The sequence below is a fragment of the Falco rusticolus genome, chromosome 3, assembly GCF_015220075.1.
Source record: "Falco rusticolus isolate bFalRus1 chromosome 3, bFalRus1.pri, whole genome shotgun sequence".
Classification (NCBI taxonomy): Eukaryota; Metazoa; Chordata; class Aves; order Falconiformes; family Falconidae; genus Falco; species Falco rusticolus.
The window spans coordinates 28,050,737-28,066,032 of record NC_051189.1 but is presented as its reverse complement, the minus strand read 5'-3'; the positions used below and the strand labels follow the sequence as shown (position 1 = coordinate 28,066,032).

The following is a 15,296-nucleotide window of genomic DNA, read 5'->3' as shown; positions in this document are numbered from 1 at the left end:
TCTGTAAGAGGAGAGGTCAAATAGTCCAGGATTCCTGAGTTTCAAAGAAATGTAATTGAAGTTGGACACAACCAAAACACGTAAAAGCATAACAACATTGAGGATATGACAAGTTCCTCATGACATGCCAAACTGGCGTACCAGGTTAAATAACCGGCGTACCAGGTTAAATTATCAGGGAGAAGTCTGCAAACAAACTAAGGTAAGCTTTTCTTTTTTCTCCTGTTGCATGATTAAACCATGGAACCTACTACTACAGTGAGGCTGAAGATGTAAAATGACTCAAGACACATTCACATAAACCCATGGGGGGAAAAATCATCAAAGACTATTAAACATAAAAATCTGGATAAGAGCTCTGCTTCATTAGTCTTCTCAGTTGCAAGGTGCTGAAGCTGGCAGTACTGCTGAATGTTTTTTTTCTGTTCTATATTCTTAAATGTTTTATACTGGCCACCACCTAAAAGGCCTAGAAAACTGTTCTCAACTTTGATTTTAGGCATCTGTTCTCCTAGTTGTTCATACATGCATGCATAATATCGTAAGAAAAATACATTGTACTACAGAACTTCCCCATTTAAAAATGTTTTGCAGGGGGCAGTGCATGCATGTTCTCATTACATGCTGACAGAAGTATCAGCAGTAAGTGATGATATTTCCTGTAAAAATGGAGATGCTTCATCTAAGGTCATAGTGGAGAAAAACAGGAACAAGAACTAACTTCCTGCGCTCCACCTCCTGATTCCCCATTGTAAGTTTCTCCTTCCATATCCAAGAGAGAGATGTTAAAGACTTGGAATTAGAAGTCTGATTACAACTGGTAACTTGCAGATAAGTTTACGAAGAGCGTAAAGCCACAGCATCCACCACTGCCTCCATCATTTCTTGTTCTTATTTGTCAAAAACAGAGTCAGGACTGCAGCCATCTCCTCCAATGTGCATGAGCCTGCAGGGGCTTTCTGGGATTAGAACTGAGTACACCACTGAGCCACCTACTTCAGGAAGCCTGCAGGGCACAGTTAGTCCTTACACAGCAGGGCAGCTACCTAAAAAGTATTGGGGGTACATACAGCTGGGTCACCATATCACATTTCCTCTTATGCTAAGCAGTAGCTGCATTTTCATTGTAAACACTAAGAAATACTCAATACAATTAATACGGACCTAGTATCACTGCACTGACACTCTAGAAACACAGCTTATTTTGTACTTATCATTAAAAACATAGAAGGCTTGTGGGCAATCTATCGTAAGAAAATTACTTTTTATCAATTATAAGATTGCAGATCCATGACACTTCCGGAGTGAAAGAGAAAATTTTGCCATAGCAAGATGCATTCCTCCCTAATTCACAGACCAAGAGGTCTACTGAAGCCTGACCTTCTTTTCAGATGGCAAGTCTGCTCACAGGAAGCTCAGTCTATTCCACACATTAGCTTAGAAAGGGGTAAGCAAAACATCCCATAATACTCCCTTCCTGACTATAAATGTAACAGGGTTGCATACGAAGGCTCTTGTAATTTTATTCCATGACATAAATATTTTTCACAGTATCATCCAGATCAGTTACCTTTCCATAAGTATATTTGTCTGCTTCCACCATCTTCGTCCATGGTTCTAGCAGAACAGTGAGGATATACTCTTCTGCTGGGTCAAAAAGATCCTCAAAAGCTGGGTCAATTTTCTGATAAATCATGTTTTTCTTACTCTGATGAAGTCCAATGTCCATACTGGCAGATGGGGCAATGTAAGTTGCATAAAGGAACTACAATAAAACAGAAGAAAACTGTTTCTTAGCTGTCATCCGTTCCAATGGTCACAGTCCGTTGAAGGAAAGAATGAATGCATATTTGTCCCCACTGCCCTGCTGTATATTCTGAATGTATATCTAATTACACCTGCCTTGTTTTACCAATAATACTATTTCGTCCAAAATTCAGTTATTGCCATAACTGACCTCCCTACTATTTTTACTCCTACTTGTTAAATTAGTTAGATCACAAAATAATGCTTAATGTAATTTTTGCTTGGAGGTATGTGGTTTATTCTTAATTAAATTCAGATAACCGCAATCAGTATAGCAACTGCACTATTCATGAAGTTGTATTGTTGTTTTGCAGAATATGTGCTGGGTCAGCTTGTGAGGGGTTTTTACTTCTTCTGAATAGATGGGAATTTGTAAATTTAAAGTTAAAATTAATGAAAAATTATAAGATTTCATTCTGTATGGAGATTCTCTTCCACAGTTCTTCAATATTAGTGAAGCTCCATCATGCTACAGGATCCATAACAGGAGATACCACTGCACAACTGAGGTCTAAATCCTCAGCAAAGCAAGGATTACCATCTGCTTTTTTATGAAGCACATAGTTTGACATTTAACATGTACAAACAGAAGAAAACTGAACCTGGAGAATGCTTCCTTCTCACTAGCAGCTCATTCTTGAAGTATAATTTTTTTTATTTATTTCAGATGAATTTTTTTTCCAAATAGTCCCCTAAGTCAAATTCTTGGGTTTTTAATGTTTCATAAATTGCTACAAAAAAAAAAAAAAAACCCACATTGAAAAATCAGAGAAAAACACTTTCTTCCAGGAATATCTTGTAAGAAGACATGCCAGAATATCTTTCGAATACATCATGATTCTGAGTGCAGCTATGAACTCAAGTGAAAAAGGATGCTTATGTAATAAATTTCATATACATGTAAATGTTTTCTCTTCATATTGTCAAAGTCTAGTTTTCAAATACATGGACAGGGGATCAGATTAGTAGCATAAATCAGAATTTCTCTTTAGGATGGCACTGGAGAGCCCGTCTTCACTATTTATTATCACACAGTTTTGATAATGAAGGATGCAGGTTTCTGATAATTCTCATTTTCCTTATGTTGCTAAAATCCAGCTGTAACTAGCAGATGTACAAAGCAGTAAAAAAGAAGAAAATAATACATCTACTCTGTGTTCAAACACTAATAAAACACTGTTGGGTTTAAATTTCAAACACAGTAGGAGAATATTTGAGTACATTAAATAATTATGTTTCTGTTTGTTTTGAATGAAATTCTGATTTATAAGACTCTTTCTTTCAAGCAGCAACAGTACCAGCCTACATCCCGATTGTTTTGCACCTTAAAAATTTGAAACAGACCCTTTAGACTCCCCTGATACCAGGACGCTGAGGAATACAGGGCTATGATGGCTGGCATCCATCCCCCAGTCAGAACGTGTTGCGACTACTATATTTACCATCTGTGCAGGATTCCATCCCCTTTCTACACAGATCTAATCGCTGAAAGCAAAGATGGTTTGTGGCTATTGTGGCCCATATTATCAGTGCAGTAAAGACCTCCAGGTGTAAGGGTAAGGTCAGAGAGTGAGGACATCTACAGGAAGAGTCCTAGCTGAAGAACAAGACCACATTTATCCTAAATTATGCCCTTCTCAGCAAATCCCCAAATAATTTTAGATTTAACACAGTATTAATTAGATTCATAGTGATTTCAAAAGTTGGAAGTTATTTTGAAGAACCCTAACACTACTAAATTTTCAGTTACATCATGTTCTAGTCTGATCCAAATCATTTAACGTATAAAACAGCCAAATTAGAAAGGACCAGTCCAATGACAGGGAAATGTGGCATTTTTTAAAAGAGACATTTTAAAGAGGGGGTTAACAATTGTATTCGTCACTAGGGCTACATTGCTCCACCTGCTATGACTCATAAAACCACACAGGGTGTGTGTATATCAGTGAAAAGGGTCCAAGATAGGTCCTCAATAGTGTAACAGACATTTAACCTGATTTTTTAAATGACTGCTCGTTTTTAGCATAGTTTTAATAATAAAGCTGAAACAAACACTCCACAAGTTTACTGGGAGGAACTCTTCTTTCCCCCATGATTTCATATGAAATGGGTTAACTTGCATATATTTGCTACTCTTCTTCAGAGCTGACAAAAAATATCAGCCTACAGAGTCAGAAATTGCTCAGACTAAGGAAACTTTGGCCAAACACTATTGACAAGCTGCTCACATAAACCCTGTCTTTATATATTGCCGTATCTGCTTTACCTGCAGAAGTACCCCCAGTCCTGTATAATTTCACATGCAAACCTGCAACATAGTAAAGACAGACCTTTTTTTTCAAGAAAAAATAGTTAGGGCTGGTGTGAAGCAGAATTTTAGAGTTGGTTAAGCTACCTATAAGAGTGCACTTTTCCAAACTCAAAGGACCAGCCAGACCCATAGTGCTGTAATCAGGATGGCCTCTTCAGTTTTGAAGGACAGAGATTTACAGTGTCTGAGGATCTGGCATGATGCCATCTTTTTGCTTAAATTCTTGTAAGAATCCATTGCTATGGGATTTGACTCACCGAGTAGAAAGTATCACAAAGTGAGAAACTGAATGCATGCACTTGCTGATAGGGGAGAAATGAGAAGGAGCTTTCATCCCTGTCTCCCTTGCTTGAGGGTTCAGGTGCATCTGTAGATCTGCACTGATATGAATGCAAGGACTGCAGGAAAATCAACTGGAAAGTATTCTAGACATGCTAAAAAGGCAGAAAAGTGTCAGTGTTCACAACCTTCAACAGTGGGCAATGAAGTTAGTAAGGTATAGGGGGAAAATACATTTTATCCTTTGAAAAAGAATATTCATAGCCTTTTTTGACTCCCATGTCATGGAATTCTTGTGGTTTTCTGAATCTCAGTGGAACAGTGAAACTTGCATTTGCTAATCTCCTAAAGTATAAACAGGAAAAAATAGATTAAATGAACTTAAACGTTATTAGATTCATACAAAAATTTTAAGCGTGTGACGTCAAGTGCACATCATAATTTATTTGATGTTTTGTTCTTTTTGCAAAACACAAAGAATTTTCCTACCTGCCAGCTATACCTTTTTCTATAAATCTATTAGAATAAGTGATGGATTGAACCCAAAACCCTGTCTGGAAATCTGGTCAGAGTTTGCATCTTGAAATTACATATAATGGCACAAATCTGAAGATACAAAATGCTTAGGAAATTCAGATTAAGACCTTGGTCTCATTTATGACTTTCCAAATCAGGGATTGTTCCAGCCTTGGGTTTTGGTGTGAATTTATCCCCAGATGAGGCAGCTTTGGTAAGCAATCTCAGAATGACTACAACAAACACAAAAACATTTAAGTCCAAGTGCTTGAGTGCTTATATTGCTGCCCAAAAGCATAGATATTGCTCTGATCCAAATGAGGGCCTTGTGCAGCTGCTTGACAGAATCGTATGTTGAAAGAATACAATGCACTGGTTGGTCTTAAATAGAAAGGCTAAATTGCCTTAACCCCCATCATCACTTTCCACTAACATAAATCTTGTGTCTGACCCTAAAAGTTCACAGTGATGGTAACTCCCTTTATCTAAATTGATTCTAGTGTTAAAATACTGTACTTCCTATAACTGTATTAAATTTTCTAACTCTAAATAGCTATTTTTTTATTGAAAACTATGATATGTGTTTCTTTATTGCTTTTCTTTCCCAATTTATTTTACACTTCTGTGTGTAAGTTTATAGTGAATAACCATATACGTTCCTGGATGATTACCAGTATTCATCATTGTTCTTATCCATCAGATTTCATTCTCATCATAATTTCTTTGCTTGGATGAATTTATATACACCTTGGAATGCATTTCCTTACTCTATCATAAAGCTGAAATAAAAATGCCTGACAAATGAAACAATGAGTAGCAGATAGACAGCAATCCAGGTTTGCTCTTGTTTCTAACAGGAAGCAGGCAGAACATGTACAGAATACTCTGGATGTCTCTTTCTGTAATAAATACTAAAATATATATGACAATGTGTTGTGTGAATGTGATTCACATTCTCTTAGGAGTATCTTATTGTGCCAAAGGTGAGTGCAGAATTTGGGAAGGCATCTCTTCCATAAGCAGATCCTGTAGATTGGTTGCAGCTTGACTCTTTACCGTGTTCCAACGAAAACAAGAACAATTTTTGTGTAGCCTTAAAAGGCAAGCTTGAGAATGATACCAAATGTTGCAGCACATGTGTTGATTTGTTATGTTACATTTCAGCTGTTAGTTATGCTAATGGAACAGTTTCATGTATTTCGTTTTGATGTATTTACTTTAATGGCTATGTGTATGTAGCGCTCCACAATTGCCTGGTAATACTGATTGTACAATGTTCTGCTGTCACCACCAGGCCGGCACTGGAAATAAGATAAGTAAAAAAGACCGGAGCCTTAGTTTTCAGCCATGCAACCACTGCAGAAAGAGCGTAAGAGTGTAAGTGAAATGAAACCAAATTGAAAACCATCATGGACCGTAACCTAAGATCTGTCATGCAACAAAACATATAGGAAAATGAAGACACAGTCTAGATGTGATTAACTTGCAAGCCTGTTGTGAGCAGGGTCCCTAGCCACACACAGGCCTGGGCAGATACAGGAGACAGTCAGTCTTAGTGGAGTACAGTCAGTTGGTCTCAGCCTCAGGCTGTAAGTAGAGCTGGAGAGGAAAACAACTAAATAAGGTAGCAGTTCAAGTCGGCCAACATGTGACAAGAGAGAAGGAGTCGTCCATGCCTTGGACCCTGCTTGGAGTTTCTGTACAAACAACACTGATTCAGGTGAGAATTCTGGACAAGTATGCAAAATTCTGTCACTTGTCCCAGTAAAACCTCCGTGCAGGAAAAGAAGAAAAGTTCAAGGAAGTCCAGATGCTCACTAACATAAGCTGTACAAAGATATTATTCTCCACTGCTCTCTACAGATACTTGTTCCAATGACATATGCAGTAGCTTTGCTCTATTACAGCATATATTGAAATATGCAGGTAGGATATACTCCTACACAAAGTTTGCAGAGAAAAAAACAGACCAACATTTCACAAAGTGGTTTTAAAAGTTGCTTGGTGTACTTCTAATGATATCACATGACTGCAGCCTCCTTCCCTGGCAGTATGGGACTATTTTGTGCTCAGTGACAGCCATCAGCACCTATGGGCTGTGGTGAACCAGTTCACTTTTGGTTTATTCCCTGACTTAAAGTGTATGCTCATCTGTAGGAAATATCAGTGCTGCTTGACAGTAAATGAGGCTCTAAAGATCAAATGGGGGTGGGGTGTGGGGTTGACAACTGTGAAGAGAGCATAATGGTACCCTGAAAATCAGAAAAACAGGACTGCAAACTGAAAGACCTATTTTCATGACTAAGGTCATTATCTGAGGTCTGGACTGTGAGACCTGCAAGTCTAATCCACATGAGAGATGGAAGGAAAGGTGCAGCACATTTACATGATTTAGTAAAAATATTATCTCTGATGTTAACACTAAGCAGACAGTTTCCAAATACGACAGAGTAGCAAAGGGGAGAGTAGGTAAACTGAGTATAATAGATAAGACTGGGAACAGACAGCAGAGCCTAGAAGTCAAACTATGCGTGTTTAACATTTAAATCAAGAAATTCCATGGAAACATTCCAAAGAGCTTCTTTTATTGTCCACAACTCAGATTTACTTCAGCATGAGTTGTCAAGATTTGGAAACTTTTCTAATTTCTATCTTCTTTTCAGTCTATACAATGAATAAATGTAATTGTGAAGGGAATGAACAAATATATTTGTGAAGGGAAAACACACTATTTACAACTTACTTGAGCTTGCTTGCGTATTTTACAAGGGTGAAGAGTTTCTTGGTAGAATAGCTGATGATAAGCCTGTAGGTCAAACCAAAAGTACACACTGTTCTTCCACAACTAGAGATGAAAAATATTGTAAGTTATTGCTACCCAAAAATCACAGCTTTATAAAAGGCTGACTTTCCAATGCAAGTAATTATTTAGCTCCTTGGGGTCATCATAAATCAAGCTCAATTTAAGATGGATTTAATCTTCTGTTGTATATTGGCAGAAGGACAACATATTTAATAGCATTGTCACTGTGATACTATATCTTTTATTGTATCCTTTATGCATCATTGGTCATTAAAATTGTTAATATTGTAGTTAACATTTGAAGAGTAACCACATTTCAACGGCATAAAGCCAGTACTAAATAAGAAATGCTGATAATGGACACACAGAATTTGTGCCATGGTGTAATAGCATTTTGCAACAATAACCAAAACAATTAAATATTGTGTACTTGACATGTTACTGGGGCTATCATTACATTTTTATTACATGCATTTCTGAGGCACAGAGGCTTGGCCTCATTTCATAAATTCAAACAAACATCAAAAGACCTTTCAGGAGAAGGAGTCTAGATCTTTCCCCAAGTTCTTTGTTTTAATCATGTACTTATGGGGTTTTGATCTTTAAAATGCCCTGAAAACCCCATCACTGGACAATAAAGTGCTCCAAAAAGACAGGGGCAAGGAACTTTGCTTCACAAACTGAAGCCTGCCAGATCCGGCATATGAGTGAAACAGGCTCCACAGCTGTAGACAAAACCTTAAGTAAATTTTCAAAGGAGCCTGGCACCTGCAAAGGCTAGAGGACATGTGGGTGAGTGCCTATCTCTGATGAAAAACTAAGTTACTTTTGTTTAGATATCTATCTATACACATTTAACACTTTTAGCTGAAGGTATCCAGCTTTGGAAACATTGGCTCTTGCATTCTAGTAGCCAAAGACATTTCTAGCTACTGCTGCTGGATTCTGGGTTGTGCCAGCAGTGAAACAGATGTCCATCTTGATTGCATTCACATCTCCCCTAAAGACTCAATTTTTCTGCAAAGCCACTAAACACTGACTCAGATTCATAACTTGTTCCAACCAATCCTCAATTCACACCCAGCAATGAATGATGGATCTGCTGACTGCAGAGAAGAAATAGTGCTATGTTTCTCAGAAATCCAAGAAGCTTCATGGAAGCAGAAGAACGTTTTTAAAACGTTAGAGATTTTGGACATCACTAACCCAACAAGTAAGAAGGAGGGAGATTATCATGAGTAATAGCTTAGCAAATTTTCCATCTTTTTAAAAGATGTTTTTGTGGGTTAAGGCCTCATTTTTTCTGCCAAGTTAAAGGCTAGTTTTTAAAAATGATTAGTCTTTTTTTATCCCTGATGGTACAATCAGATTTCCAATAGGTTTGAGACAGTTAAGATCTGACAGCTTGGTTAAGACCTGTCATTAGTATGAATATACACATGAACAGTTTATTATTGTTGAGGGATTGGAGTCTCACAAGTAATAAGTCATCCAGTCATCAATCTTTCTTTCTCCTTTTTTTTTTTTTTTTTTTTTTCCAGTCTGACTGCCCTCTAAAACTTGGCATTCAGTCAATTGTGGACTAAATTATCACAGGGTAGGAAAATGCTCATACCTTATTCCCTGACTTCTCACAGAAGTGTGTGAAGTAGTAGCCTGCTCTGTTCTCCAAATAAAGAGACTGCAGCATGCTTTCCATTCTTGATCCCCTTAAGACAACACTGCCAGCAGCACTTTTCCCCTGGACAAAAAAAGTATAGTTATACAGCAAGAAACAAGAGGCTTTCATTATTTTCAAATGTCAGTACATTACAATGGAGGGCCATGCAGTGTGTTCAATTAGTATCTTCATCCCAAGAAACTAGGCTCCATTTTCTACAACATATGCAACTGATCATAGCTCTCCATACCATTTTCCCACTAAATAGTCACATCCAATGGAGTAAGTCTGATGAGTGAAGGCATGTAGAGCAGCAAAATGGCCATAACATCCCTTAGGTGGTTCCTCAATACTTCAAACAGAAAAACAAACCTGGTCTTAATTCTATCATTAACCCTTTAGCTGTGAATCCAGGGAATTCCAATGATACTAAACCATATCACTGAGCTGTCAAAAGTTGTCTCAGCTCAGCCTATTATGTTTTGAATTAAGAGAAGTTAACAGGTGGTTATTTGGTAAAGCTTCAAAACAATTAACTAGCATGGAACAAAAGATATGTCTCCTGGGGTTACACCACATCAGCAACAAAATCATGAGCATTTTAGGGGGCAAGAAATCCATGCGCTTTACTGTGGCTAGCTCCTGGAGTGTTCAAGGAAGAGTACATCCATTTTGACAACACTCACAGAGTATCCAGAGGAGGTTGCAAAGGTAAATTAGCTTCTGATTATCACAAGAGAGAAACTTTGGCTGACTTGCTGTCTCTGATAGCAGAAGTGAGAGCAGATGAGTGTGGTGGCTAACAACCAGCTTCTTTCCAAACAGTAACAGGGATGGAGAAGCCAGACTTCTAAGGCAGAGTAGGAAGATCCCCCTCCCCCATATGAAGTTAAACTATGAATCCCTGCATTCCCTTTTGCATCATATTTGTGATGTCAAATGTTGGGCCCTGACTGTAGGTTCCAGTCTAGCCCTGTAAGTGTAAATGGGTAGCATTGTCCTCCCTCAGCCAGAGGGAAACTTTGAAAGTATATGATGAAGGTGTATAAAAACGAATAGTTCACGGTGGCAAATTTCCCCTAAATGCAAAGACTAGCTTTTTCTTCTGTCAAAATTAACAAAGAAGTAAAATTATTGCAGTGAAGTAATAAACAAAGTATGATTTTGTTGTGAAAAACAATCAATCGTGCTCAAATGATCAGCAGACTCCATGCATGTGTAAACAGGCCCAGATTTCATAATATGTTGGGTTTTTTTAGTTGTGAGGCCATGGGTATCAATACCTCCATGAAAGAGCAGACTGTTTTGAGACCATTCCACAAACATGAAAGGTTTTGGATATATTTTAAATTGCCAGATCTTGACATCTCACGTGTTCAATTTGTCAGCAATTTAACCGTTATTGAGCAAAGGCTCTTCTGTGCAGTCTGTCCTTCCTGAGGCTTGCTGGATTGAGAGCCTGCTTAGCAGGCAATAATTCAACAAAGAAAAGAATAAAGTACACAAGCAATAAAGAGGAATTGTACATGTGATGCATTTTCCCCTTATGAGTTTTACTATTTTAATGACTTTCTAGGGTAGATTCAATTTTCACTGTAAGTCTGGTATACATTCCTATGCAACAATTCCACTGAAACATTTAACCAGTACATTTTCCATAATAGCCTACTGAACACATGGTCACCATGGAGAAGATCAACGCTTTCTAGTGAAAATAAACCTCTGTATGTGTGATGATTTCCTATCAAATAGTGACAGATACCACACAGAAAATGTTGATATTCTAATTATACCTCTGCATAAGGCATTGACATTCACATAATCAAACCAATTTCTCCCCATCATTGACTACTTCCCCTTTAATATTACAGAATAAAGTGTTTTAACCCGTGACTCAAGACAACTAATATTTTCAAGTAGTACTTACAGGGAGGAGCTCAGCATAGGTGTATTTTCTATGACTCTGGTATTTTGAGTCTTCAGTGTCATCCAAAGCTATGCACTGAATCATGTCTCTGCTCACTGACTTTGGCCTGGATCCACAAACAAACAAAACCTTCAATACATATTTAAGAAAAAACTAGGACTGCTGATAAAATAAACAACAATGAAGGGTCATGAGAGAGGCAAAATGACATAGTGAATAGTAGAGGAAAAAGTACATGGAGTTCAAATTTATAATAAATGCGAAAAAGTAGAGGAATACTTTTTCATGTGGCCCTGTGGAAATTACTGACACGGAATATTTTTGAGGGCGAGCACTGGAATGGGTTAAAAGAAGATTAATGTATGTAGAGAATATCAACTTTACACAAGAGAGTGTAAAACACTTGTATTTGGAGAAATAGTTTTTTTCCTGTTGTGGCACAAACAAACAAGAAACTAATCAGCCAGGGAGGAATTCTCCATGCGTGCGATCTGTACCATAACTGTGCTTCACTAAGCAGATGATTCTATTAAAGTATTCATTAAAACAGTAAGCTCTAAAAATGTTTCATAAATATTCAAAGTATGTTGGTGTGCAGAAAGATGTACAAGGGATTTTTGTACTTACCACTTTCTACTACTAGAAATGTCATCCTTTCGGGGGCTTTGACTTGATGGCAGGGTAGGTGATAATCTTGATGATCTCTTCGAAGAGAAATTTGGCATAGCTAGTTTTAATGAAGTTGTTGGTGATTTTGTTCTACTTTTCTAAAAGGCATAACAGCAAAATAAGGCAATTCTGATCATTTTTCCACCTTTGTGTTTTCTTAATGTTCTTATTAACTACTCAAAAACATTCAAGGGCTTTCAGAACTGTTTTTCCTTGTCAATCACAATATGTAAAACCACAAATTGCAAAAAGCTTCTCTGAATATCTTGCAAGATCTTTCAGCATACCTTAATATCCACTATAGCTTAAAAATTATGTTTTTAATGGGTAGAAATATGTTACGTGCATTTCTACAGAATTACAGAGGATGTCAGGTGAAGAATATGTGAACGTGTTTTGTGAATCTTTCCTAAGATGAAGTAGCTCACTGTAAGGCAGATACATTCATTCAGACTGGGAAAGAAAGGGGGCATTCTGCCACACCATCACTGACTTATTTTGAACAACATCATGCTTTGACTTTTTGGAGACAACAGTTGCATTCATAGTGTCCTCAGAAATTGACCCAGACTTGCTGCTCATTCTAAGCTCTTGCAAGCACAGTGCAGCTGGAAGACTCCAAAGTCCAGATTTCTCACAGAAGAATAAAGAAAAAAGCAGCAAGAAGAAATCCATCAGCTGATTCTGTGAGGTTCATAGGTGCCAGGTCATAGTTTTCTTCAAGGGCTGAACTCAACAGGGACTGGAAAACCTGCAGAGTTAGGATCCTGTCTGCCTGACCTGCAGCTAGTCCTGGGTCATTAGCACACCTTGTGAAGCCAGAACTAGTCTTTAAGAGGCAGCTGCTTCTGGCTCCCATTCCTGCTGTGATCAGCAGGAATCTGGCTCCTGAACCCAACTTCTTCTGAACAGGAAATCTATCCCACTGTTTTTCCTCCATTGCCTCCATGAATTAACTTTTTTACAAATAGAATCATAGTCTAAAACTATCCACCTCAAAGTAACAGAGATGTGTGTGAACAGATCTGTGGCATAGCCCACCCAGTTCTTGATACTGGAACCACAGTCTCGATTCACAATCTCCAAGTACCTTCTTCCCTGAGGCTTAACACTGCATTACTGGAAACCTGCAGCTTTTATTGCAGTTACCTCTCAAATTCAGACTTTCAAGGAGAAGAGTCAAAATTGAATTGGCCACCTGCAAGCTAGATGCTGTGAAAAGGTCTGTTTGTGTGGCTCATGGCCCTCTGAGAAGGCAAAAATCACATGTAGCTGATTGAAGGACTGTGGTGATAGAAAATGAGCAGAACTCTGCCCTTTCTACAAACATGAGGGGTAGATTCAGGATAACTGCAGTGAAGTTGTAAGGACTACTCTGTATTAAGATAAAGCTGATTGAAAGACAGAATCTGCACTGCTAGGTACTTATTTTGCAGTTCTGAGTATTTTGAACTAAAATATCTATCCAAAAGGCTTATTAAATAGCCAGAATGTAACTGAGAAGGTAATTTAACTCATTTTTTAGCAATCCATTGCATAAAATATAGTAATATTCTGTTGCATTTTTATATACAAACATCTGCAACAGACCAGCTTGCTAAATCTTGACACTCTAACAACAAAGTACCAAATTCTTGTTCCATTGAGTTCAAGGAGTTTTATCATTATTTTTGATGGGACGAGGCTTTGGTTTTCAGTGTTGTGGTCCTACTTACCTGAGGAAGGGAAGGTGTTATCCTAGGCACACAAGATTTAGGTGTAAATGGTAGAAGTGATACTATTTGTGGAAAAGGATCAATGTCCACCCTTGGTCTCTCTTGGTATGTGTGCCAGAGCTTCAGTTTTGCACTGGCAGTTTCTATTGCTGTTGAATGAGTGACACGAAATCTGGGAGCCCTAGGGAAAAAAAAAAAAAAAAAGCTAATAAGTAGGACTTTCCCAAAACATTAAATACTGAGTGATTTGGCGGGGGGGGGGGTGGTGTTTTTGGTTTTTTTTTTTATTCTCCCCATGATGGTATTTATTGTATCAAGATTTACTGCATCAGAAGCATAAGGAGTGTTTTCTTCTGTCCTGCCAGTTGCAGGGAATGATGGTGCGTGTAATCGGAGGAATGCAGAGATCAACACCTGTCTCTGGGCCTGGTATCACCAGCTGAATTTTGGGTTTTTTTATCAAGGGCCAGTTTACACAGCACCAAGCCTGCTGGCAACAGACAGGGTTCACCTCAAAGCAGGAAAAGGATCCTCAGTCAGGAGTTAGCAGGGCTCATTGAGAGAGCTTTAAAATAGGTTTGAAGGGGGAAGGAAATAAACCCAGACTCGGTAGAGATGAGCCTGGGGGTGGCATGCCAGGGTTGGAGACAAGATCAATAGCACAACTGAAGTGCATCTACACCCATGCACGCAGCATGGGCAACAAACAGGAGGAGCTGAGAGCCATTGTGCAGCAGGAAAACTACGGCATAGTTTGGAAACACGGTGGGATGAGTTGCACAACTGGAGTGCTGCAGTGGATGGCTATAAACTCTTCAGAAGGGATAGGCAAGGAAGGAGAGGTAGTGGGGTAGTCCTGTATGTTAGGGGGTGTTTGATGGTCTAGAGCTTAATGATGGTAACAACAAAGTCAAATGCGTATGGGTAAGGACCAGGGGGAGGGCCAACAAGGCAGATGTCATGGTGGGAGTCTGTTAGAGACCAGCTGGCCAGGATGAAGAAGCAGACAAAATATTATATAAGCAGCTGGGAGAAGCCTTGTAATCGCTAGCCCTTGTTCTCATGGAGGACTTCAAGTTACTGGATGTCTGCTGAAGGTACAACACAGTGGAGAGGAAATTGTCTCGGAGGTTCCTGGAGTGTGTGGAAGACACCTGCCTGGCACAGCTGGTGAGTGAGCCAGCCAGGGGAGATGCCCCCCGCTGGACCTGCTCTTTGCGACCAGAGAAGGACTGGTGGGCGATGTGGTGGTCAGAGGATGCCTTGGGCATAGCGATCATGAAATGTTTTTCAATTCTTAGAGAGGTAAGGAGGTGGGTCAGTAGAACTGCTGCCTTGGACTTCCAGAGGGCAGACTTTGGCTTGTTTAGGAGCCTGGTTGACAGAGTCCCTTGGGAGGCAGCCCTGAAGGGTCTGGAGCACAGGTCTTATGAGGAGCAGCTGAGGGAACTGGGGTTGCTTAGTCTGGAGAGGAGGAGGCTCGGGGGGAACTTACCACTCTGTAGCTACCTGAAAGGAGGCTGTAGGCAGATGGGGGTGGGTCTCCCAGGTAACAAGCAACAGGACAAGAGGAAACAGCTTCAAGTTGCACCAGGGGAGGTTTAGATTGG

At 39.0% G+C, this 15,296-nt stretch overlaps 1 protein-coding gene across 1 annotated transcript in view; it reads right to left on the bottom strand.

Moving 5' to 3' along the window:
* The window catches only part of RGS22 (regulator of G protein signaling 22), a 62,577-nt gene that overhangs the window by 25,151 nt on the left and 22,130 nt on the right, over nucleotides 1-15,296 (bottom strand). The window contains exons 9-14 of the mRNA XM_037379061.1: nucleotides 13,687-13,867; nucleotides 11,930-12,069; nucleotides 11,303-11,408; nucleotides 9,331-9,456; nucleotides 7,656-7,757; nucleotides 1,571-1,765 (exon numbers count right to left, since the gene is read on the bottom strand). Of these exons, the coding sequence (XP_037234958.1) occupies nucleotides 1,571-1,765; nucleotides 7,656-7,757; nucleotides 9,331-9,456; nucleotides 11,303-11,408; nucleotides 11,930-12,069; nucleotides 13,687-13,867 (850 nt within the window). The remainder of the gene's footprint in view (nucleotides 1-1,570; nucleotides 1,766-7,655; nucleotides 7,758-9,330; nucleotides 9,457-11,302; nucleotides 11,409-11,929; nucleotides 12,070-13,686; nucleotides 13,868-15,296) is intronic.